The following is a 27,720-nucleotide window of genomic DNA, read 5'->3' as shown; positions in this document are numbered from 1 at the left end:
TAATGAAAATAGCTATCTAATTAATCTGCAATTTGAGAATTAAAGGATGAATATTCCGATATCTGCGAACATAATATTTCCTTTTATTCCTAACTTGTAAAATCGATACTCCCGATATTCATCACGATATAAAAATAAGCGAAGTTTGCGAATGACTTCGTGAAACTTACTGTTAACGCCAAAATTCCCCGACAATTGTTCATTATGTATTAGCGCTCGCAAGCGAACACACGATCGATTCTTAAAAAGGGAGATGGAGTTCTGATCCTCCGAGCCGGTCTTATCGGGTTGCATATGATTTTAGAGCATCGTTATGTGTCGTCTAAAGCGCTCAACTCTACAATAATGAAGGTGTGTGCAGCTTCGGCATACGTGATGCGATGCGCGGTATTTGTGTGTATTGACTCTCGTTCGTGCAGCGACGTTACATATATTGTCGGTTCACGAGCGCCGATGCTGAAGGGAGGTTTGGTCCTACCTAATCCTTATCTGCGGAGGGTTGCGAGATCACACGCCTTCTAGGTATTGTACTCACCTCTTATACCACACTGAACCGTTCTCCGTTGTCCGGTGCCAAACGCGTCGTCCTTTATTTCGAGGTAATGTTGCGCGATAACAACCAAAGCTTCGATTACCCAAGAGCTAAACTTAGGATTGTCTCGGGGGAAGGATTATCGGCACAGTCGGAACAGGTTTTTAAAGAGAATGGTCGGGGATATAGCATTGAAAATCATGTTACATCAGTTCTCATACCTTTTATTTCAATTTTTACTGAATTTTTTTGTATAAATCATCGCAGAAAAGTTTTAATCAACGCGTGATGTACGTTAAATAAATTCTTACTGACTGTTTTACAGCAAGATATTAATTCCTTAATTAGAGACGTTTTTTTTTACGATATTAAGATATGCTTGACACGATAGATGAAATGTTAGTAAAATTCATCAGGGTATAAAATTATGTTAGTACGATTCGACGTTAAAAGGAAATTGTATTATTATGTGACTTTCGATTGTTACTTCCACGACCTTTTCTGTGCAATTTTACAGCAGCGCCATTGCCATCACTGCGTCGAACGCTTTATCTTGGGGTAATGTTGCGTGATAACAACGAACGGGTGGAATCGTCCCAGCGGGATTATTAGTGCCGCCTGTAGTTTCTTGAAGGCCGTCTAGTCGATAAGGAGCTACGTTACTATTCTGGCTGGATATTTTTGTCTTCAAGTTAATTGTGTATTAATTATTCCAATCATTTTTGCTACATTATTCCATCTCTCTTATCAACATTTATTTTTATTCTGCGATTTTATTTTTAAATAGTTTTGAAAGACAGAGATAGATTAATGTTATTTACTATCAAAAAATTGTATTTAAAATTTCGTTAACATAATTTTGGTACTTGAGTATTAAACTTCGTAGGGTATTCGTAATATATGCGAAATATTTCGTCTGCATATTTGCGATAAACATCAACGTTGTGTGCTATAATCATACATCAAAGGAAAAAGCGGCGGCGAGTGCAATTGCCTTAAGAGAGTCCTGCGCGCGACGCGTCCTTAGTATCCTTGGTCCGGTGTTTCCTTTCAACAAATATATATATATATATTATCCTGAGCGTCCACTTCTCACGGATAGAAGAACGGCAGACAACTAAGGAAAAGGAGAGATGGAAAGAAAAAGAGGAAAAAGAGAGAGAAAGAAAATGTGAGAGAAAGAGAGCGTGCTCGTTGATAACTTGGTCCTTCGCAAAATATGCAGCATAACAAAGTGCGGTGACACAGTGGGAAACTGAAGATTCTAGAAAATAAAGAGAAGAGTCGAGTACGCAGTCAGGATTGGATGCGGCCTATCTTGCCCATCTACTTACCATGCCTCTCTTTGGGGCTTGCCGCCACTCGTTGGGTTTGTCGAAGTAGGAACATGAAGGAGAAACAACTCCGTCGAGTAGGATCGCCGAGAGTAGTGAAAGATGAATAGAACCGTTGCGCAGCGTGCGCTTTCGAATGATACCGCCTAGTTGCCGCGGCAAGCAAGAAGTGCTACTTGTGAAAAATGGATTTCGACGAAAGTTTAACAATAGCGTCGCTTGCGGTTGTCTGCGCTTGTTATTTCGAGTACGCTAAGAAGTAAGAAGGCGATATCTTGTCTTTGATTGGCGTGATTTTCTATCAGCAGACACCGCAAATGTACTTAATATTATTCGATGTTTCGATAGAAAGAAGTTCGATTTTAATCGCGTATTTCATAGACGTTTAAAAAAATGTTCGCTAGTTAGGAAAATTTTATCGACGTGCTGCAAATTAACCATATTGCAATTTTCTATTCGAAAGCACTCTTTCAAAGTCGTGTACGTTATACATGGAATTTTTCACACGCAGGGAAGGAAGTAACCGAAATTTCACAGTAACACAGTTAAATGGTTGTTATGCGGGTAGAGGAGGAGGGAAAGGAAGGGGGAGAACGCTATCTCCATAACGATCGATTTCCTTGAAGCGTGAATTTGCGAATCATCACCGACGGTTTTACTATGGCAGCGATGCGGTAGTGAGACGGGACCGAGGGTGGAAAATAGTAGAGGAGAGATAGAACTCGTTCGACTCCATAATTTGACTCGAAATTGCTTACTTCCGGCGTAGTTACATACTTACGACAGTGTAATTGCATACTTATAGCAGCGGCTTTCATCTCATCTCAGCTCCTTCAGCTGAGTAATATAACAATAATAGCTGTTATTATCGTCATTATAGTGTCTTAAAGATTGTCGTATATCCTTTAACGTTGAAGATCTTAAAAAATAAAGAGCTCATCTTTTAGTATTTGACTCGAAGTATATATTTCTTTAATACATTCGTTATATAACTTCATTTTTTGTAACTAATTTTGTAATTATATAATTTTTTATAGTTAAAAATATTATTATATATTAATATATTAATATTTTATATAATATGTATTATATAAAAGTACTTAATTAATAAAATGTAGCATACTCTGGTAGCGAATGTATTATTGTATTTGTTTACAAAGAAAAATTGAACTATTTTTTAATATTATTTAAAATGTGTTTTTCGTACTTTATTTTTTAACAGCTAATAAAATTGTGGTGTATAGAAATGTTGATTTTCGGTAAAGGCGTTCGCGCACAGTGATATTTGTGAATATCAAAAGCTGGATAACAAAGAGAGAGAATTACACGATTCCTGAAATAATTACTACTTTATTATATACGAATACCATTCATACGTCGCAAGTGAAAAATATTATGTATTCGAAGATCGAGAAGGGAGCCCGCTTATTTTCTCGACACATTTTATTATGTAATATAAACTTATGTGTTATACATCGCTACATATGCTTTGGCTTAATCGCTAGTCCTATCGGCTATCCTTACGGCTAGAATGCACAGTGACTTGTACAGAATCATCATCGTGGCACTCCTCCACTTACTCCTCCATTGATCTGTCATTGATTTGTCATCGTCACGTAACGCTGGTAACGCGGGAAAGAGGAAAGGATGAAAAATGCACTTGTATATTACATCGAATAAATATTTCATGAAAAATAAATCTCGCAAAGAATGTACAGTAATTACGTGTGATTGTCGTTCTTTCTAAAAATAATAAATTGTAAAATTGCATTGTACATACATAAAAAAACCGGAGCATTCATGATTAGTACGTACAGTTAGATATGCGATTGAAAATACACATACATAAGTATTCGTGATACTTAGATTGCAAGAAAAGAGTAAAATTTTGATCGAGGATGTGATTGAATATTAAACTGGGACAATACAAAGGAAAGATTTCGAATTATTGTAGACTCTGACGCAAGCGAACTTTCTGATTCAGCTGCATCGAGAGACGCAAACGCATCGAACTCAAAACACTTTTATCCACGAATTTATTTGCATCGTTATTTCAAGCATATCCACTCCTCTCCTCTTTCCGTGTCACAGAAGCTCTCGTGTCACGAAAGCGTTCCCGTTTAGTTTACAAAACGTTTATCCTTAATGCATCTAACTGCGAGACGGCAACGGCTCAGTCCTCCTTACTATACATATATGTATATTCTTATGTGCGTGTATGTGTGTGTATTATATATACCGAGAAATGAAAAGCGACTCTCTTATCGCGGTATTGTTCCATGACAGATTTTACAATACGCCGACTAGATTTCCGGTCTCAAGGATTAGTCTGGCTTGATATTTTATCTCAACCGCGCGCGCTGCCGTTGCCGCAACGACGGCTTTCGAGAGATTCTCCCTGGCGAAGATCAGCCGCTAATTATTGCGATCGGGTTTTAACGTAATACGAGAACATCATGAGTACCGTCGTAATTAAGGTTATACCCCCGTCGTGTGCTTTCTGTATTCGCGCTTGAAAGGTAAACTAAAGAGCGGTGTATCATCTCGCGTATAAAACGCGTGCCGGAAACCGTTGTAATTTCCGAAGTCAATTCTTTCTTTCGAGAAAATTTCTGCGGTGCGGTCATCTCGTTTTTGTACCCAGTTTTGTCCGGCAGCTATTATTTCCATCATACGAGAGCTTTCTAACTATTTTTTTTCATTTAGAGATTACGTTTCGCATGAAAAGCTTTAATGTAGCTTGGAAATTTAAAAAAGATCTTAGCACGAGCAGAAACTGTAGGTATCTGTATAAAAACGATATATATCATCTTACTTTATATGAGTATTGTCCAAGATGTGCGGATTTTTCGTACCTTTATTCAATGTCGTTTAAAATACAGTAATAGGAAATATAAGATAATTGTGGAAGCTATTACATTACGATATATCACACGGCAATTTGCATTTGAAAAATTTTTACACGTAATCGAGCTCTCCCCGTGTTTATCCATTATCATCGCGAAGATTGACTTTTCATATCAGTTTTCAGCGGGATGAACAAACGTATAGATAATATGCGGCAGTATACGAGTTTGTACATTTTCCGCTCGTACCAATTTTTTTTCACGCAGCATGCTTATATTGCGCGTTTCGCGGGAGCCCCAAAAACGCAGCAGGGAAATCATTACTATTACGTCACGCTCGAAATTGAATTTAAAAATTTACATGATGTTTAATTACAGCAGCACACAAAGCAGATACAATTTATTTTCCTGTCAAAATTAATATTTCAATTGAAATAAAAAGTTGTTATAAATACAGAGTTATAATAAATATTTTAGCTATGTAGGCTTTTATCCTCGTCGCACATTTAGCGCTAAATACAACCGTGCATTTCACGTGTAGATTGAGTGTTGTTCGTTACCGCGTTTCGTATTAAACAAACTATGACTATTTTTAACATTTAATTTAATTTAATTGATTATATCAAATTTTACGATTATTTAGTCGCGTCTAACACTAAACGTCCGACGAGAACGGCAACCATGGACGCTAGATATGAAGGACAAGCCGTGCGTCAACATACGTCGCATACGGAATTCAGCGTTGCACCCTTAGATCTGTCCACCAAAGCGGGATTGCTTCTCGTTCATTCTTATAACTTAAGTTTCGTGTTCTCCATTCTCCATAATATACCGGGGAACAACGCCGAGCTCCGCGTCGCGAGCGCGATTAATACGAGCCTAATAATTAACGATTAGACGTTAGTTATTAATTATTATTGTTAAATTTATGCCTAAGATATAATACACTCACCTAAGACGTACCTGATGTGATATCTTTGTAAAAATTTCCCTACCACGAGAGACAGACGAGAGAGTGAGAGAGATGCAGCACTCTCGATGACGATGGGGAGAGAAAAAAAAACGTTTGCAGAATCTGGTCTGCAGGTTTCTCCGTCGATATTCTTCGTCGATGCTGTCGCCGAGCGAGGAGACGCTTCGCGAAAAACATCCCCACGCGAAAACATTGTCTGGGATTTCGTGCAAGCGCGCATCTCGTGCTGAAAATCGCCCTGACGTTTGTTCTACGTGGGCAGCGATCTTACTCTTCTTTAATTCGCGCGAAATATTTTAATTTTCCCAACGTTGCACAACGTTTCGGAATTGTATGTTTCGCAGATTTCTCGAAAAGGATATTTTTTTGGCAGTAAAGTTGTAGGAAGAGACAAGCTATATAATAATTAACTAACAAGCACAGGATTATTAAAGAAAAATTAATTTTTAATAAAGATTTTGTTTAAATATTAACTTTGTTGTTACCTTCAACTTTATTTAAGAAAGTCCAATTGCAAATTTTGTACGCGACTGTTTTCGTTCCACGATAGAAAGTAGCGAGACGATAAAAATTTCGTTTTAAGTAACGTAGTACGTTTCGGAAACGCCGGGTTAATCTCGGCGAGACTCCGGTGCTGCACGCGATGGTTAAATTTCACCGAGAAATTCTCGCACCATGAACGTGTAGCTCGCCGATCACCGCACTCGTACCACGGTCCGTCATTTGTACTGGCGATTAAACTGTCAGCTTAATTGCACCTAACGTTTTTCTTCCGGAAAGCCGGGGGCCAATTTCCCAATTATGCCAAGGCTCATTTCTTTTTTCGATCGCGTGCAAAGACAAGGCGTGTTATTACCTCGTTCCGACGGTCGTTAAACTTACTTTTAACGCGAGTAAAGTCAGTAACTTAACTTAATTTTCAATAGCGATACATCATAACATAGACGTTGAAGTAATATATAAATTAAGGGAATCTGCGATTTTTCTTTGACACTTTCGAAGATGTATCAATATGTCTAAACAATTTTATCATCTGTCATAAGATTAAGCTGACTTATCACTAGAACTCTGTAACTCAACCTGTATTATCAAAACAGATATTCGAGATAGATATACATGTACTTTTTTGCTATATTTTGCGGTATTTTCGCCGTAACAAATTTGACAAACAATGCCGATTGTTCAATTATTTCGAAAACAAACAAAAAAAAAAAAAACAGATCGAAACGCCGTGCGCTCGGAGTGAAAATCGAGTCTCAAACGCATTTTAGCGATACACGCGGAAACGCGATACGACGCGAGTCAGCTATTCGAATTTCTCTTTGGCAATCTTTGTGTTTTCAATATTCGTGGTCCGAGTGATACATGCCTACATATATGTGTACGTATCGCACGACGGACGTGACATCAAACGACAATAAATGCATGCGAGTAAAATAAAGCCGCCGTATATATGATAATGCTTCTCCGCTTGTTTGCCGCGAAAATATGCGATGGTTGCGAACACTAATTGTAATGAAATATATTATACCGTTCGATTATGTGACTCTACGCCGGCCTTCCTCGTCACGGCCACTCGTTATATCAAACAGGATTTAATAGCAACGGGATTACGCGAAATTACATCGCGCACGATCATTATATATAGTCGTCTGCGTAAATGCACACGATATATTGTCGTTCGATGCCAATGTAATTCGCTGCAACAGTTACTAATTCTTTTACCTTAAAATATCAGATATTGTTTATGAATTTTCGTGTAACGCATATTGTCAAACCACGCAGATCGCTACTCTTTCTAAAGTACGGCATATAAATGCACCCCTAGTCGTGTCGTTGCGGTATGACTACTGAGAGAGATATAAAAAAGATAGCCTCTTCTCCAGCCTCTATATCATTTTCCATCCAATACATTAAATTTTTCATATTTAATCGTATTCGCGTCCCAGCGTGCGTTTCTCGCATAAGTGCTCCTCGCTCGTCTTGCCCGTCTTTGGCTTACACGACCTTTCGTCCGTGAGCGAGTCACTTTGGTACACGTGTTCGTGGAAGGGGACCGACGCGGACGATGACTACCAATGATAGTCGATGATCGGCTTACTCTCCGAGCATGGATTGACGCTACCGCACCATTTGGTCTCCTTCAACGGCGGACATGGTGCGCCACCCCGGCGCGGCTTTATCGTGATTTTCCGCGTCCTCTGGGTTTCGCCCACCCCGCAGCTGCGACTGCACGCGCTCCACGGGCCCCATTCGCCGACCTTGCAATCTCTCGGTGCACCTAGAATCACGAATGCAATTATTCCACTCGAGCGGATGAGCGAGTCCATGTCTAATCTCGCGACGTGTAGGAAAATCCTCGGGGTAGATAACCGCGATCTTCGGAATTGGTGGCCGCAACGAAAATTGGGGAAATTTTCTAGCTTTAAATTTTGCTCAAATAGTTCTCTTATTATATAATTTAAAAAAGATATTAAGAATTCGAGATTTAATTACTTGATATCAATAGGAGGGGGACAGTCTAGTTTAATTAAAAATTTGAAGAATCGCGTTATAGCGTTCCATTAAACTTTAAATTAAGATCGATTTCGTTTTTTTTTTTAAGAGTGTTAACAGCTGAATCGAAATGCGATATTCCTGGAATTAGATGAATTGTATCGAGTTATCGATACTAATTTATGATTTTGATAAATTTAATGAACAGATTTGAAGAACTAATCGAATTGGTCCGCTATTTTGCAATCTGATAATTATTATCAGCTCGAACAACGTACTGTTATGTGCATGCGAGACTCTCGTACACGAAGAAAATTCTGCATCAGTACGGAAACCGGAACAGCGGACAAACGCGAGACAGAAGGTACAGGGTGGAGGCCAACGCGAATGGTAGAGACAGGAAAGGATGCGAGGGGGAGAGAGAGAGAGAGAGCGCGGAAGCGCTCTTTGATCATTTACGCGGGAAATATGGCTATTGAGAGCGCGCTTGGCTTTTGCATTAGCTACCATCAATAAAAAACTGCACCGAGGGTTTGTCCGGACCTTCCGTTGCACCGTGTCGTTTAAAGAGTTAATTAGAGGCTCGATTAGATAGCAAAAGCGAAGGGTCTACGAAGATTTCAAAAAACATTTTAAATTATGCCCGTAATCATCGTTCGCCGGATTAGTGGAGATCAACAGGGTGGCTATCAATAGCGTCGCAGCGGTACAAAATATCGCTAGCTGTATTATATATTGTCTCACCGTATTTTGCTACGGGAATAGAGAGAAGCCGGCTTTGCATGATAATATTATTATTCTAAACTAATTAAATAGAATCGGATAATGCTATGCCCAAATCCGATAATCTGATAACGCCCAAATTTGATAATGCGAATCATTGCCTTTATAACTTATATAGATGAGAATATGATGAGTAATATGTTATTATAAAAAATATTATAGAACTCAATTTTTTATGAATAACAAAATTTAGGATTAAACAATATTTGAACATTTTTATCGCACTTACGTGTTCTAACTCGTTTGCCTTTGGATGTCAATCCATGATGCTTCATCCTGAATCTGTGTTGGCGCTGATCCGCCGTGTTGGTCACGTTGTTCACGAATGAGTAACCCGTACTCGACACGTTCGACACGTTGGCAATCTTCCTCTGGATGTCCTCGTAGATTTGCGCCTTCTGCGTTTCCGCTGTTTGCCTGTACGTCTGGTAATACGGCCAGTCGGACTTCCCTGTCTCGCTGTATCTCGTTTTACCGTCGACGGCAACCTTCGATGTTCGCGGTATCGCGGTCGCGGTGTACCTCGGTCTCTGCAAAGCGTATGACGTGGCGATGCTGTTGATGATCGCCGCCTTGTTGTCCCGCGGAACGTCCGTCACGACTTGCTGGCCGCTCCCGGTCGTGCTCCAGTATCTGTTATCAGAGAATTAAAAGATGAGATTGAGAGGAGAATCGGGGAACTGTGCGGTTGTTTTTCAGAGAAAAGCAGAGAATATAAATTAGTTAATTAGAATAAAGGAAATTGAGAATCTAGAACCGTGGAATTCAGAGATTGAAAATTCGCAAAATTTTCGAAACTTCTGCAATTAACTGGGGTGCAATTAAAGGTATATACCTATTATATGTGATAATTCACGCAGCCTGCTCCACGATTACTAACATTAATATCATCGATTATGTTTAATGTTATTCGCATACAATTGTTCTTGTTACGATGCACGTGTTTTGATGGGCCGAACGCATCGAATGCTTTAACACGAATCGACGGAATTTCCATTACTGTCCCGTCCATACACTCGCAATCAATACTCGATGAATATACATGCAATCGGTCGATGTGGTGCAGCGGAACGCCACAGTGTAGACAGTGCCTAGACAGTAATAAGTTGGACGAGCGTGTTAGGTAGCAATTACTAAATGGAACTGGCCAGGTATTAGTGGCGCGCTGAACTTGTCGGACCCCATTTGCTAAACATGTATGCATTACTTGTATAAAGCCGGAGTAATGCCTTCGCGTCGCGAGATGAAGTTGTTAATTAATTATTCCCGGGATGATAAAATTCGCGAACTCGCAAATAACAAAAGTGGTCCGCGCTCAACATAGTTGATTTGTCGACGAATTAATTCAACCAATATTACAATTGCAACATCGCTATAAAACTTACGCTTTATTTGTAACGGCCAAAGATCAAATAAATTTGCTTATAATTAACGTCCGTATATTAATATTTAGTCCTTGCGAAAAGCTACATTGTCGAGAAAGAATATATGTACAATTAAAATATAAAAAATGGATCTATGTATTTTAGCTATTGTTCTAGGCAGATTTATCCACAATTTGTACTATGATAAATAATAATAATAGCAGGAAACAATAAACGATAATATATCGTATCATTTTATATTCTTTCTCTCTCCTCTTATGATATATTAATATATATTATTTAAATATGACAATTTATTTTAACATCTAGAGATTTATTGTGGTTCGTTAGTGTATTTGAGTTAGTGCTCCGGTTAGACGATACCTTCTCGATTTTCGTAGCACGAACTCGCCGAGACGAAATCGGTCATTCGTTATGAACCGTCTACACAAGTGGTCGTGTTAGTTCTCGCCAGTACGTACACTCCGACGAATCGAATTTAGCGAGCTGAGCGAAGGCGTGTGGACGCGCGAAAACAATTTCGAGAATTGATTTACGGTTGGCATGTGGTACACATAAGAGAGACAGAATCAAGGGGGTTGTCGGACGGCGCGGCAGTCCCCAAACTTGCGTTTCACGCAAGGAAAACTTATTCATCGTGCGTCTCTCTTCCTCCCTCTCTTTTTCTCTTTTCTTTTCTCTCATGATTCTGGCAGCCGTGGAGAATTCACTCTTCATGTATTTGCGCGCAACGAGATTTCATCAAAAGCGTTCATTCTGGATACAGGAAAGCTACATCTCTCGGTGCGGATAGGACCGGCATCGTTGGTCTGTGATGTTTGCGATTTAATTGCTATAGCGATTCGCAACGAAAATTTGCAATTCCGAACGCAATCGATTAGAAAATTCCGTTTAAGAGTATGGTAATTACAAATTTCAGTTGTAATTTGTGACCGAATTAAGCAATTACGCTTTGCAATATGTAGGCAATGCATATGCAATCGATGCACATATCAGTCCGTGACAGAACTACGAGACCGGAGTTGTCTAGTTATCACGGTTATTCTCTAATTACAAATTTCATTGGCCTACTTGCAGAGCGAATAGATAGACGAGATAAAATAATATTCCGCGTACGTTTTCATAAATCTTTTCACACATTCTTCATCAAGAATATTTTATTACTTGTTAATGATTCCGTTGCCCGAACGTAATCTTAAAAGTCGTGTGTAAGACCGATAGTCTGCATTGGTATTAAATACGCTGGCACGGCACGTTTAGCATAATCGTAATTTTCTGCACGATAATTTGCATGTATGCAGATCCGGCATAAGTTTACTTTTTCCTACGCTTTAATATTCCTCCAGGAAGTTCTGGCCGCGCGCCGCTAAGCTAAGGGCCGAGCTTATAGGTCGTCATAACTTTTTAATTAAACTGACCTATCATTACTCTACCGCTGTCAACCGAAAAACCTAAATAAACGCACGAACCTCATTTGCTCTCCGCGGAACTTACTTGCCTGATTGCGAGCGGGAAAAAGCTATCGTTTTAACATCGCGAATACGTTTAAGTTGTATTTGACTGAACGTTCGAATGTCAACAATCCCACTCGATCGTCGTGCCTGGGGCGTGGAACGACTCGTGGAATTTTACAGGGCAGGAAATCGAAGTATATTTGGATCTAATCGGCGACATTCTTGGCTCGATCTTCGTTATACCCTACCGAGTTCGTATAACGACATCGTCTCCGTCGATTATGGCCACGTCGCGCGTCTACAGGAAGTTTGGCGAAGTAGGGTAAACAGTATATAGTTGCTGGCAATCAGTATAGTCATGGGCGTGGGGGAGAAGCACAGGAAATTGTCTTCGAGCGTTATTACCTTACTTCGTAACAAGAGAACACCTTTTGCGGAAAACTGAGATAAAACTTCTCTAATCAATTTCTTTTTTAAAGAAATCAACAGAAATTTATTAGGCTAATATATCTCCGATCAAAAGTCTCTTAAAATTAACGTCAACAACAAAAGAAAGAAATACGAATTTCAACGAATCTCCCCCATTTCCCGAACGATAATGTATATCAGCTTGTTTGAGGGTTCCCTTCATCGCATGCTGCCTGCTTTATATCGATTTCTATTCTTCGGGCGACGAGGAACATATTTGTTGCCATCACCTTCCAAAATAACGAGCCAAAGTGCTCCGTTATCACGGGCGCCGAAACTTATTGCGGGTCGTTAGACCCCATACGAAACCGTAGTCATTTTATTTCGTGGTGCGGCGGTGAAAAAGTATCGCCGCTTCATATACACGCGTGTATTCTCGAGTTTCGTCGAACGGAAACTGAAGAGCTGTTGACAAAATGACGATGACATGTAACGTCATCGCGGCAATTTGCGCTCTTATTAGGATTTCGATCTGTCGCAGCATCGCCGATGCGGTGATTTATTTTAACGTCGTGCTCGTTGGAATGTACATACGAGCGATGGACTTAATACGCGGGAGAATGCGATACAATGGACGCCGGTGAATTAATTGCGCGCTAATGCGTTTGCATTTGACGGCAGGGGGACTTTGAGCGTTAATACATGCACTTCGCTGTTGGTCCGTGGATTTTAGTTCCATTGTACCGCGATCTCGTTATGCATTTGTTCGCGATATGCATAATATGCATATTATTCTACGAGGCCGCTAGTTTCGTCGATATATTTTTTTAACCAGGCTCGAAACGTGATTTGCGATATCGCGAATTTCGCAACAAGTTTTTTGCCGCGAATAATTTATTCTCAGTTCGTTTAGGTGGCTTATTTCGCCATAAATTAATTATTCGCTTTTCCGCGCACGTACGCTCATTCTATAACTCGGGAAAATCCGAAGTGCAATCAAGACCAGAAAAAAAGAGCAGCTCGGATTTCCAGAAATATTCAAGAGATACGTGATATTGCTCAATATGAGTGGAAACTACGGCGGAGATTTTCCAACATTACGACAGTAATAGCATTTACATTTTGGATTATGCGGACTGTTTCCGCGACTCCGTTCGCGCGGATTATCACGGAGCTCATGAGAGATATGAAAAAATGTTTTAGAACATCATGTCTCACACTCACACGCACACGCGCGCGTACGCACGCATGCATGCATGTACGTGCCTAGTCGGAAATCGCACCACCGAAAGAAAGACATAGAGTGATTCGCTGCAACATCACCGTGGATATTTTAACACATCATTGACACTGATAGATTAAGATACGCGGAGGGAGGCTATCTTTCGCACGAAACGAGCGTCTTGGGCGAGCGAATTTTAGTTTTAGTTTCTTTGACCTCGCGTGCGCCGCTGAAAAATGCGCGCGTGAAAATAAATTGCCGGTGGCGGAAAATAAATTACCGGGCGCATTACGATTGCCGCGTGTTCGCGATTCCCTTTCCCTTCCCCGTCTCAGTAGTGAACGCGGAGGCGAAAGGCAAAAGGGATGCAACGGGCGATACCGCCTAGGCACGTCGTTCGTTATAGTTACTTCTTGTTACACTCACTCTCCGTTTATCGCAGTAAATTCATTGGAACGTGCCGTATGCCGGTTCACAAATGACACCACCACGTTGGCGCAATGGGGATTTACGCGGTCGTGCATGCCTTTTGCGATGTGTACGCAACCATCATTCTCCGGTAATTAACTTTATGATTGCGCGAAAGGCGTAAATGCGCACGCGAGTTTAGCGTTATTGAATTCACGGATATCCGTAAAGTCTCGCGGTATTCCAGCGTGCGGTTAACGCATCGTATATTCTTGAAACGCGCTTTGATAAACCTGATTCCTGATTCGTTCAACTGCTCTAAAATTAAATGATTCCACTGGTTCCACTGATAGTTTTATGTTCTTATAATATACGATACCTACACTGATCCTTTATAGATTTTGAATACTGTTTCCTGCTTTATAAGAAAAGCAGGAAGAATAACGCGAAGAATGGAGGCGATTTTCGAATCGATACGTAGCTTTTCGCGTTGTCGACCTCGTAATACATCAACTTTTCCTTCTCTCGACCTCCCTGTTCCCATACATGCGCAAACGCAAATATTCACCCACGGTGATACGATAACCGTCGAGTTTAACGTTGCTCTCGAGAAGTTTGCACAATGTAGTTTGACGGGTTTTTGACGGAAAATCGTCACTTCGATCGAAGATTTAACTGAGCAAAATAATCTCTTGTAGCGTTTTACGCTCGGCGTTCGTACCTTAAATTCGAATATCCATGCAACTGAGTTTACTGTAACGTCAATGCGTCCTGACGCACGTTCCAGCATTTATGCGCAAATAAATATAATGATACAATAGGGGAAAAAATGTTTCCTCGCAGAAATAATAACGGATGATGCAGCACGTTTCTTCCTTTTTATTTTTTATATGTTATTTGTACATTTTAATGGTTATCATACGCGAAATTGAATGCATAAAAGCGCGGCGCTGTTTTTATTTTGGTTTAGTATTTTATTCTATTTTCTCACGCCATCAACAAATTTGTTGACCCATTAATTTATTTGTGCGGTCGTACCTATTGATATCATACCTATTTGTGATTGTCAAAATATCGTAAAACATTGATGATGACAAAAGAGTGAAAAAACCGTATTGTACCGTTAACAGAAATTTTTATCGAAACAGTTACGAATTATTTTCGTGAAAAGAATGTGATGTAATAACCCGAATACACTATGCCAAAAAGCGCACAATATGTGGCTTCAGGCGTAAAAACTTTTAGCTAAATTGAAATATTGCTGAACGAGAGATTTAACTTTTTATCACTAATTCGCAGTTACTGTTATATCGACGTTTTTGAGACGTTCAAAATCGATTTGCATATGTAATCATGCATAATTGCAGAGAAACATTATCACTATTCTTTCCTTGTTAAATTATTGTATATGTATTGAATAAAATTCAATACAAAATAGAAATTATTATTTTTTCATGATAAAAATTAATTTTCTGCAATTTCTAATACAATTCTATAAAGATACGGTACGAATGGATTCACAATTTTATTTATTATATTAACAAAGGTCAACGCTCTTCCCGCAAAATTAATATCTGGCTAAATCCTTCGAAGAAATCAGCTCAATGGCTGTACAGTAATGAGATATATTGTTGTCGTGGCCACGTTGTTCCAACGAAACGACCTCCGACGAGTCCTGGACTAGGAAATGACCAGGATGATCCGGTCGTAAGATTTAATCTGTTAAGACGAAGAGCAGGAAAATAGAAAGATCGGAGGGTCTCCGTCCCAAAGTGGGGCAGCGGCAGTATCAGTGACAGCCTCGAAGGCACAATAGCAATTACCAGAAACGACGATCGCTCCTCGCCGAGTGGCCAGATAGCGTTGAATGGAATCGAATCTGCGGTAACGTTCCGAAGAGATTGGCTGCCCGGAAGCGCGCGGAAGGGAACGGGAGGGCTACACAGATCGATCTCGAGTGTCATCGAACGTAAGCTTTATCGATCTTGGCGAAGCCAAGCGCGTCAGCCGGATATTGGACGGATAAGGATACGAGAGGCCTATAAAGCGAATGCGGTCGGTCTTCACGCAAGGTGCACGCGATCAGCCGCCGATCGTGTGTATCGATTTGAACGCCCTCCGAGGCGTTTGTGGCCTTTTGTACGGCTTCGACCGGTTAATACATCAGTTATCGTGCCTTCGCTACGTATAGAGAGGGGCACGAAAAATGCAAAGTGCCTTGAGACCACTAAAGGTATCTTTTGTCACAGATTTTTTGATCGAAGAAAATCACTTTTTTCTGCAGAACAAAAATATCTAATGGTTTGAAGACACTCTATGTAGTTAGAAAACGAAAAAAATATTGTACTATTTCCTTTTGAATGCCGCATGCCGGTTTGAATTTTAACTTGGTTGAATTTATGTCGGAACGAGATAACATAAATGGGATAGTTGTAATATTAATAAGAGATAATACAACTATTGACACATCACGGTTACTTGAGAACGGACAATCTGATAAAAATGTAATAAAAAAGACGGTCTTTCTCGACACTTTTTTTCGATCTTTTTGGAACAAAATTTTCTCAGAATCGCTATTTTTCCTCCATAGAAATATTTTTTCGCCACCTATATAATATTTTCTACGTTAATTGACGTTCGAGAAAATGTCCCCTCTATTTTCCCAATTTTGTCGGACAGCTTGATCGAAATTGGAGGTCATGAAAATCTCGCCCAGCATGTCCGCCCCGGCGAAGTAAAACAAGTATAAAATGTAGGAGACAATATAACGGGGAGCAGCGCGTTATAACGTTATTTTCAGGCTCGTACGTTTCTCGCCGTCGTATAGTGTCGATGTTTTCCGTCGGTCGGACATTACCGCGAGCTCTGGCCGGATATTACGGCGAACTGCCGGATACGCTGTACGTATCGCAGAAATTGTCGCGAATCAGGACGTCCGCGAAAAGTAATATCGTAATCAGCCATCGGATGTCAAATGTACGTGACTACTTGCGTTTAACTGTCCCGGATACGATGCGAAAAAGCTGATTGGCTGTTGACACGCTTTATTGGATTTTTGTGGCGCCCTAAGAATCCGAGGGAGAAAGAGAAAGATAAATTATATTTAGAATTATACAGATGTAAAAATATACAGATGTAAATACAGTACAGATAAAATTATACAGATGTAAAATTATATTTTTTTTGTATGTTGCAGTTCAACGTGGTCATCGTAGTGCAATTCCGTGCAGTTGCGCATCGTATCGGTGAGTGATAAATCAGAGTAATAAACTTAAATTAAGATTTTCGTATTATGTAGAGAATTTCGATTCTCATTAATTTTCAGAATATGTTAGTGTACTAATTGTACGTGATTATGGGATATCTTGTAGTACAAAAGAGTCTGATTATCACTTAATAAAATTATTTACGTTATATATAAATTATAGGAAAATATTTTCAATAATCCAGTTAATGTAGTCAAGAGATGAATATTTATTAAGAGATATTTATCTCTTGACTACATTAACTAGATTGAAAATATTTTCTCATAATTTATTTTTAATTATAATGAAAGTTTGGTGAAAATTGCAATGGTAATCGATGAATAATTTCAAACTCGAATCTCAAAGGGCATTTCCCAGTTGCATTCGCGGGTACGATTATAAGAAGACGCAAGACGTCGTCATGTAACATCATAATAAATTTGTATTTGAATCGATACACACCAACGAGGATCATACGACTCCCGCGGATGCGTAATATCGTTATTGATATTCAATGTCGGCTACATCATACCCAATCTGACTAGTTGCGTTTCGCGATAAATTGCATTTGTGGCTCGGGGGTGGCTTCGGTTGGCTTTTCCCGTTCAATAAACAAAACGAAAGAGAATATTACTTTCGTCGCATACATTTTATACATATATATTCTGTGACCGTCAATTAATTTTTCTTTTTCAAGCGTAAATTATATCTTTATCTTTTATGTATACACCAACTGCTTTCCTGCAAAGTAATATCAGGAAAAATTATTACATATACAGAAGCATTATTTATATATAATTAAATCTATTTTGGAATGCACTTTTATTTTAAATTTTTGTAAGAATTCTAAAGAAGAAGGGAGTTAATTATAATTATCATAATTAGATTAATTATATTTCTATGAAAATTGTCTAGTAGTTATTATTAAACATTGTTAAATCGAGTAGCAAGCTATACAAATTTTATATCTTGAATCGATAACGCGGTTAACATGATTTATTTCCTATACGATCTCTCAAATGAAAGATTTTATTTCGGATTTGGAGATACAAACATTTTATTTCTACGCCGCGGGAAAGCGATCTTAAAACATCCCCATAAATTCTCTTTAAACTTTTATTCCTGTGCAATTGGGGCGAACGGTGTTGGCAGTAATTCACAGTTTGCACCTCGCCGTGTGTATTAGGAATAAAAAGTAGGCAATTTTATTAGAGCTAATTGAAGAGACTTGAGAGATGTTGTCGGGGCGATATAGAGAAAGTGGAAAGTCATGTTTCCAACGGATGCATTTTCTTCTAAAGGCGTATCAGGACGTTTTCGTTTTATTATCACGTAAACGTCATACGGAATTGTCAAACGTCACGAGGCAAGTCTGGCGATTTTTCCGAGTGTCGAGTAAGGACGACGTACATTGTGAGAAGGAGACTCGCGAGCTTCATATGACTCTCCGCTCGAGTTCTTCATCGTAAAAGTTAAAGAGAGAAATAGAGCGAGAAGGTGCATGTTAGAGGGACGGACGAGAAATCTCGTAAGGGCATGAAGGGGCACTGCTGGAAGGCACAGAAGAACGATCCGGGTTCGTGTCATAAAAGAGAGTGGTGAAAGGCTGGACGGATCTAGTCTCGGGGCCTTTCATAAAGTGAGAGGAAAGCAAGAGCGTCCCGGGAGGAAAGGTCAATACTTTGGTAGATGACAGTATTGGTCATTGCAAAGAAAAACGTCTCCGTGAACATGTGTTGCAAGCGAATTATGCATGGCAATTTAAGATAGAATTCTTCAAACTTTATTACGATTTTTAAAAGTTATTATTAGCTCGAAAATATTATTAGTTATTTCTTAGCACTCGAAATGCTGCCTGTAATTTGCTTTATTTTTGTTATATCAGATTTTTTAAATTACATCTCGCAAAGTATTTAAAATTCAGCCCCTTGTTTAAAAGATCCTTATTTATAATAATCAATATTATTTATCGGGTGATCGTAATTTCTTCAGGATGGAATATATTTGATGTAGATGCGTCCATTGAATACATGTATTCGTCACTTATACGCGATCCTTCTCTCATCGTCGGGAAGGAGACATTCGCTATCCATTCTGTATCCCCCGAGCTTAAGAGCTTCGTCTCCGGGCGACGTCCCGGAGGAATTAAAACTTGAAGAGAAAGTATTAGGCAGCTAGGCTTAACAAACTGATTCGAACTTCGGAATTCTCATTCGGACCCTCGGCCTTATGAACCGTAGGTTTATGAGATAGTGTTTTCATTTATACCTTCTCCCCCGATACAAGAGTATCTTAAGAGGATACAGAAAGAAAGTGATACGAGGGATGCTACATCGTAAAAGGAATTGTATTGCGAAGCTATAGTATCTAATGAACATAAAGACGCATTAGAAATAATGAAAATTACTCACTAGTTGCTGCTCTCTTATTTTTATTTTGAATTATTTTATATTCAGACTGTAAAATATACGTAGATGTAGATTATTTATTGATACACGCGACGTCAAAAATATCCTATTTTTTTATTAAAAATAACTAACTACACTTTATTTCAATTTTTTTCTAAAATTTCTCGATTAATTTGATTGACCTATCCAAATTCAAACCAATCCAATAACGGCATTCAAAATGCAAGCAGGTAGAAGGGAGAAAAAGGGTGGTTCTTTGATTTTGAAGTCCACTTGCCAAATACGCGGTAAAAAGTGTGACTTTCCATTGCCGGTTAAAAAAAAAAACAAAGTAAAAAGTTCGCCCGGGCGAGGGGAAAGATGAAAAAGGTCGGTAAAAAGTGGAGGAAACGTACCTGTATCTCTGAGTGTCCATTTCCCTTCGTTCCTCGGCTATGGCTTCGTTTAGGTCCCTGTTCGGATCGATTCCTCTGGGAGCCTCACTGTTCGCTTGCAGATTGTCATTGCTAACGAATTCCACCTCGACTTCGTCTTCATGATACGATTCGGTCAGGGTGTACTCGCGTAGCTGAAACAGCAATACAGCGAGAACGCTTTTAATCAATCAAATTAAAAAAAAATACATATATCGTTTTCCGCACTGTGAAATACCGTGGGAGATGCATATTTATGAAAAGGAATAAACGGGCTCTTCGATAATTCATAAACGTTTTATTTATCGTTTCATCTGACCTCTGTCACGCGCGCAATGCTGCATGGATTATGTTCGGGGGATAACACACTTTTAAACACGCTTTTAAACACCGGCGAGCGGATTTAAGAGAAACACTTTATTTCCGAATATTTGCCATATTTATCGCGACAGTATACACATATGAAGCTCGAAGCTTTTCCGATTTTGCAAATGATGTAACGAAAATTATTTTACATGTTTTACCGATTCTCAGGCATAGATGTAACTCCTGTTTGAAATCGAAATTGAATTGACTCAATTAAGTGTAGCTTTTAGAGATAAACATTACAGTTTTTTGCTCTGCGCTAATAACAAGAAACATCGTGATTTTTATATATAAGGGTGATTCAGATACACTTTCATCTACAGATCTCTTCAGCAATTTGAAGTAAACTTAATAAAAAATTAAAGACAGGTCTTAAGAACTTCCAAGATTTAATAAGAGATACAACGGGAGGCATAAGAATGTAATCCTGTTCTATTTAAAGATTAAACATTGACTGACCTTCTTCCTTTCCTTTTAAAAGTAAGTGAATTTTTCATCATCATAAACCGAAAGCCCTTCTTTTCCTTTACGATGAATTTTAATAAATAGGAATATACAGATATATTTACCGCGTAGTAGTTACCGCGGAACTATCAGACTGAGAATCTCTCTTTCGACCGACAAGAACTTATTTTTATACACATGATATATATGAACATAATTTACAATATGTTGTTTAGTAACTAATTATTTTTTTAATTTAAAAAATAAATTGTAAGCATGCGTTTTATAAAGTATTTGGTTTATTTCTTCTAGCAAGACAAATATAACCAATTAGGCGAGAATGCATTAAACAACATTGTCGACTTTCTTTCTAAAGCATCGTAGGGAATGATTGGTAGTAAGGTGCTTTCGTGTTGCAGTAACGTTACGATTAATCACCCCCAGTGGTCAGCGGGGTACGACCGAATTAAAGCCAATGAGACTTTATGGTGCTTTACCGGGCAACACTCCGTCGTTTTTCTCCGTTTGCCCTTTAGTCCGACTCGTTTTTATTTTTCGCTGGAATTTTCGGAACGACGAACTCCTGCACTTACTTTGTTGCAGAAAAACGACATTTTGCGAGCGAATAGACTATTTTGTATTTAACTGAAATGCATTAAGCGCTTTCGGTTAAGTTTATATCTAAAAAGTTTCTAGGATAGAATTTTTCAGAGTCTGACGAAATAGAATATTTTTTAAAACTTATTTAAGTCACGGAGTAACAAGTGTGATTCCATATAATTTCAATGTATTTTTTACAGCTCTAATAAAAAGAAATAGCTGTAACAAAAGGAAGAATACTCATTTCGCTAACGAGCATTTTAAGACACTTTTAATCACGTTGCCGCTTATATCGGTCATTTATTCTTAATAAAGCTTATCATCGTACTCGCGTCCCGGATGAATTAATGATATCCTTATATCGATATCCTTTTGGTTAATAAAAGTTGTAAGAACCGTAATTGTAGATAAAAAGCGAATATATTTTTTTTGTCGAGTGGATATCAAAGAGAATTCATATAATTATTGCTATTATGATAAAACTTTTAGTGGAGTATTAGTAACTGAATTGTTCTGAATTGTAATGGTATATTTATATGGAACTAGTTAGCCTTATACTGTTAATTGAATGGTATACTGATTTTATCGACATATTTTGTTCGATAAACAAACAGATAGTTCTATTTTCTATTGAATTATCTTATTAAGAACAATCATATCATTATTCGACAATAATTATTTCTATAAAATTCTGAAAAATATAGTTATACTTTTTCGCGATGTATCTTTTTCTTGAGATACTGATAATATTCTTAACGTTTACATAGAATAATTGGTCAATAAAAAAATGACACTTTTTCTCGTATATCCATTTGGCTGTGGAGGTTGTATTAATGAATACTTCAACAGTTTCATCTGCTTGTTTGTGCTGTGAGGACTTTGAAATTGGAGCAAGCGTTAATTATTGTCTAATTAAATGTCGCGCGTCGAGCGATAGCTTCTAATCATGTTTCGGTAATTATTTCGTAAAATCCCCACGACGGTAGCGTTGATTCTATTCAGGATGCGGATGGAGAGCTAAATCAATAAGGTAGACGCAAACTAGGTAGCACGTTACGTAAATGTTATTTCTCAACTCAGCTTGCTACGTTGCTCTGATACAAACAATAGCAAACAATATGAAAAAATTTTTGTAAGACAGATATTCTTTGATTTTTAAAATATCACGATTAATTTGTTGAAAATAATACAATCTTTAGATATATAGAAATTGTTTCTCTTGAATAAAATCATATGCAGTAATATTATTTGATATAAAGAAATTTGGACGAAAATGCCATGAAATATAATTCCATTATTTTATCATATTTTCATACAATAATATATGTGATATTTAATGTAAAGCAGAATTTAAATATTTTAATCTTATTTTTAGTTTTCTGTGTATTTAAAATCGTAATAAAATTCTATAATAAAACATTTAAATTTTATCAGTTTAATACATTTATTGTGATACATTTATCCGTATTTTCAGAATAAATATGTAATATGTAATATACAAAAGAAATATCAATTATAAAACTTTTATAAAAGAGAGACAGAGAGAAGTATTATACAAAGATAAATGTTTTACGATAGAAAAGATGGGATAAATGTTGTTCTCAGTAAATGAAGTGCACCACTTTAATAATAAACTATAATCGAATACACTAACTATACTGTAGGTAACTACGATCCGCGACCTCTCGCATCGAGAGTTCAGGAGATAACTCACGAGGAACATACTGAATTAATAATAGTCCAATTAATAACTCCTCAAAGCCCCTTGACGTGGTCTCCCAATTAATCGACGATAACGTACGTCCCCTTCGAGAATATCGAACGTTGAGATTGCTATCAATTATTAAGCGCGATACGAAACGCATATCTTTACTGATCACGAAGATGACGAAAAAAAAAAACGTGTCACTCATCACTTCGCGTGCAATCCGTTGAATTATCGATTACTTGATAATAATCTGTCCATTTGTTCAATCTTCGCAATTCAACATACCTAATCCCGGCGAATAAAATTCAGTGCGAATAAATGTCAGTGCTAACTTTAATTTTCCAAAGGATATCTTTGACTGTTATATCTTCATGAATATGTATTTTATACGATGCTATTACACTGCTATAACCAGGAGATTTCTTCTACTTTCAACTATGCTCAAGACTAATTATCTATGTGGTTTAAGACTTCTCCATTGTAGGCTGTTACAAAGGCGAAAATATAAAAATTCGTGGAGTTGCCCGACAACCCGCTGGGAACAAAGGGTTAATTATTTTGTGGCATGACGTAAATTTACTTTTTTTTTCCTTTCACGTACGAAAAGTGTGTCTGCGCTCTATGTACATGAAATACTTTCAAAAAGATTTTTTTTTGCTTTACCGAAATGTGGAAAATGTAATTTATGTCTCACGGTTCTTTTCAACGGCTGGATTGTTCATAATTTAACGGGAAAATGTTAGATATCAATTATACATATCTGTGGTACAGAGATTTGAAATTATGCCGAAATTATGTTGCTTTTAGTGACATTAATTACACTGCTAATTACAGATGTCAGTGTATCGATAGAAATTTGCTCATCCGCGAACAAATAATTATTCTAATAGTTTGCGTTCTACCTATTTTGTACACTTTGATTCTACATTGATTTTTCGAATATTCGGAGCAACGATGTCAGCAATTAGCAATGATTGGCATCTGCATGACGCTTGATGCAATCGTCAAAACGTTTATAATCCGGGGAAATCGGCGGTCATCAAATCAAAGAGGATTTGCCGCCGTTTAGAGAAATAGTTTGTATTCGTGAGCAGTAAAATGCAGGAATAATATCGTCGAAGTCGTTCCATTAAAAGAGCAGTTTAATCCCGCAAATGACAATCCCGTTTTTGTTGCGAGATCGTATGAAAAACCAATAATTTGTTCATTTTTTCTTTTTTTACATGAAAGAAATTGCGCTAATAGAGCGAAACCTATCAGAGTAGTTAACGCAACCTGATTTTACACACACGCACACACACACACACACACACACACACACACACACACACACACACGCGCAGTTAGAAATAATGTATTTCGCAGACGAAACTCATTGTGTTATTTTCATATAAGCACAAACAGAAATATATAACAGTTATTCTCTAATGCACATAGTACTTTCTCCAAATCGTTGCTGTTTCATGCCAGGTCTCTTTACTCTTTTGACACTGTGCATGCTTGTTTGGAGATGGCGTTTTTGAAAAAGCACCCCATCGCGCACGAAGGGAAGAGCCGCTCAAACAAAGTCCACCTGGCAGCGTGTTTTGTCTGCGTAATAACTTTTTCGTCGGGAGGTTAGTGGTTTTTAGCGACGAGGGTTCGATCGCGGATACATTTTTCACGAGCACGCGCTGCCTCGGCGCCTCTCTCCTTTCTGCAGCCAAACGAGGGTGGCCGCGGGGACAAAAACCGCGGCTGGCGAATACGAGAGAAAAGCCCTCGTAGGGATAGGAAAGCAAGAGCGCGCACAGGAGCGATATTACCCCAGCCAAAACAAACCACCCGCGTAACCGTGGAAATTACCCTGGGCATACACAGCACCGCCGAGGTAATATCGAGCTTGGTGTAACGGTTGCACGAGGCCGCATGCTCGCTGCGTATTAGTGCGTGGCTTCGAACACGCCTATGTCGCCTTTATGTCCGTCCTGCCGTTTTTATGTGACTTTTTGCTCAGGAGGCGCGATATCGCGGTCGGCGGTCATCGCTTCCTGTTCGGGTGGAGCTTCCGATCGCTGAGCAATCGCGTTTCTTGGCTGGTTGAATCGCTACTTTCGGATGACTGAACTGTAGAAAGTCGAGGGAGAAATAGACAATTACAACTATTTTCTCGGAAATAAATGTCACGAACGTGTAGTAAAGTGCATATTTCGAATCAGATCCTAATTCGGATCAGCAAAGGAATGCCTCTCTAGCCGACTGTATCTATTATATCTTGATTTTCTTTGTTATCATCTTTAGCTATCTCTTATAGCTATAGATAATAAGTGAAAAAGATCCACATATGATAGGTACAGTCGGTTAGAGAGACATTTTAAATTTGCTGATTTGAATTAGAATCTGATCCGAAATATGCACTTTACCCTATTTCAAGCTTTGACATATTGAAACATTTCTAAATTGTGCAGTAACATTTATTAATGTGCACAATGGTAGTATTTTTCGTGGATTTTAATATATATATGAGTAGGTATTCATATACGCTTATAAAATATTCGCTCGCTACTCTCTAATACCAGTGCGAGAAAACATACGTGGTATATGTTTGTTATCGTCCAGAGTATTAATAAACTTGGCATACCGACTATGTAAAATTACGTGCATTACCGCTATGACGCTGTAACAAATTGCCGCTGTAACTGCAAAGAAACGTTCGCTTGCATCATGTAATGCTCGCGCCATCGTTTCTCGCGTGCATAAATCACACGTCGCTGTGCGAGATAAAGAGTTTGCAGTGAGCATCACGCTTTTCCATTAACAATCCACGAGGACTGCGTAAACGCGTATTTTTTACGCTTTACAAGATATTAAATAAATGCGTCGCGATACTTAGGGATGAAGAAAACCTCTTTTTCGCTTTTTTCTCCGTTGTGCGTTCTTAATTTTCAATTTGCAAATTCCAATGTTTTACCATCCCATCACTGATTTATCTTTGAATTTGGGAATATATTATTACGAAGTGAATGTACTAAATAATATTTTACGAAGAAGGAAGACAGTTATTCATGTAGGGTTTTACAATCCGCCCAATACTACTAATAGCTCATAAATCTTGAGAATATTAATTTTATTCTTTTTTTACTCGTCTGTAATTTTTTTACTCTTCCGCAATAATCATATGCTATGTTTTATCTAGAAATCGTTCACGCGACATTTTGCGGAACGTATCGTAATTTTGCAGCGTGCAACGCGAAAATCCCGCTGTATTTCTCGTAATGCTCTCTTCGATGCAATTCGTATTATACTCACTCCGCTCGCGGCACTCATTCTCATTTGTATCCGCATGTCGCTTCCGTCATGGACCCGTCTCCGCAGTCAGCGAGCGATTCGTGGTGGCTCGAAGCGTAGAATTGAAATCGTAACGACAGCCGAAGTTACATCTCTCACTCTCGTGCGATTCCCGCAAAACTCGATGTCCGCGCATTTCGAATCGTCGAATACAGAGAGTGCACTCTGGGAAACTAACTTGCGCGCAGGTGATTTCGAAGCTGTGAGGAAGGGGAAAGGGGAAGGAGAATTGAGGAGGCAGTGGTGGAAAGAGAAAGATAACCGCGCTGACAAGAATAATGCGATGCGGGACGAGAGAAGGAAATTCGAAACGAGAAACCTTTCGAACGATATATTATCGAATAAACAAATACTTGTATATCAAAATAATTGGATACTACGAGAAATATTGCGTAATATGAGGTACACGAATATTTAATATAAAAAAAGGGAAAGGGAAAGTATAATCTGTAATTAGCAGGATTAAACAAAGAGATAATAGAACTGCGAGTGAGGGAGTGCAAGAATGATAGGATGAAAGGGAGTAAATAAAATGAGGGTAGGAACTGTGGAGAGAATGGGACGAAGGGCAGTGCCGTGGGATAAATCTCGTCGCTATTTACGTAGGATATATATTTGTACGTTCATTTGCCGCGGAGTCAGATGTCGCAGGTTCGTGGATGAGGGAGTCACGAAGCGGGAGTAGACGGTGCAACAAGGGTTGGTAGTTGGTACCGGCCTGACTGGGGGGCGTAAACACAAATTTGAAAATTTTCTCCGGGGTCCCCCTCGCGTGCAAACGACACCCGCCGTTCATTAGCGCCCCATGTCGTCCGAAACCTAATCTACACACTCATACACGCATCCACGTGCGTGGGACACGCTTATAGGATCGATATATAGGACTGAATACGCAGTGGCGCGACGAAGGGCGCTCGTTATTTACTCGACAAACTCGAACAAATCGCATAAATTTGCGCGATCAGTTTTTACTTCCCGATGGTCATCCCGAGTATCGCCATCGATCCTCTTTGCTCCCCTTTCTCGCCTAAATTTATATCTTTATATAGATCACTTTAATTATTTTTATCTATATTTATTTTGCAACAACTTTAATATTAAATATTCAATTACTTTATATTTTTATTATTTATATATTTTCTAAGAAAAGAAGGAAAAGGAAGCAATTAAATTTAATAGAGCAATTTAATTGCCTCTTGTTATCACATTAAAATTTATATGTGTTAGCGAGTATGTCGTATTCATGCATCTTGTATTTCGGCGCATTATAAATACACCTGCGTCTCGGAAACGTGTACCGATAATTTGAGCGTATGTCAGGCAACGTTTGTAGCCATAGAATAGCATTTGAGTTAGCGGCGTTATTAC

At 38.6% G+C, this 27,720-nt stretch overlaps 1 protein-coding gene across 1 annotated transcript in view; it reads right to left on the bottom strand.

Moving 5' to 3' along the window:
- Positions 1 to 3,196: 3,196 nt before the first annotated feature.
- Positions 3,197 to 27,720, bottom strand: part of LOC139808008 (spondin-1) — a 170,190-nt gene continuing 145,666 nt past the window's right edge. The window contains exons 5-7 of the mRNA XM_071769584.1: positions 19,890 to 20,062; positions 9,194 to 9,597; positions 3,197 to 7,966 (exon numbers count right to left, since the gene is read on the bottom strand). Of these exons, the coding sequence (XP_071625685.1) occupies positions 7,758 to 7,966; positions 9,194 to 9,597; positions 19,890 to 20,062 (786 nt within the window). The 3' untranslated portion in view covers positions 3,197 to 7,757. The remainder of the gene's footprint in view (positions 7,967 to 9,193; positions 9,598 to 19,889; positions 20,063 to 27,720) is intronic.

Source organism: Temnothorax longispinosus, chromosome 2, assembly GCF_030848805.1.
Source record: "Temnothorax longispinosus isolate EJ_2023e chromosome 2, Tlon_JGU_v1, whole genome shotgun sequence".
NCBI classification, from domain to species: domain Eukaryota; kingdom Metazoa; phylum Arthropoda; class Insecta; order Hymenoptera; family Formicidae; genus Temnothorax; species Temnothorax longispinosus.
This window is presented reverse-complemented; position numbering and strand designations above follow the sequence as displayed.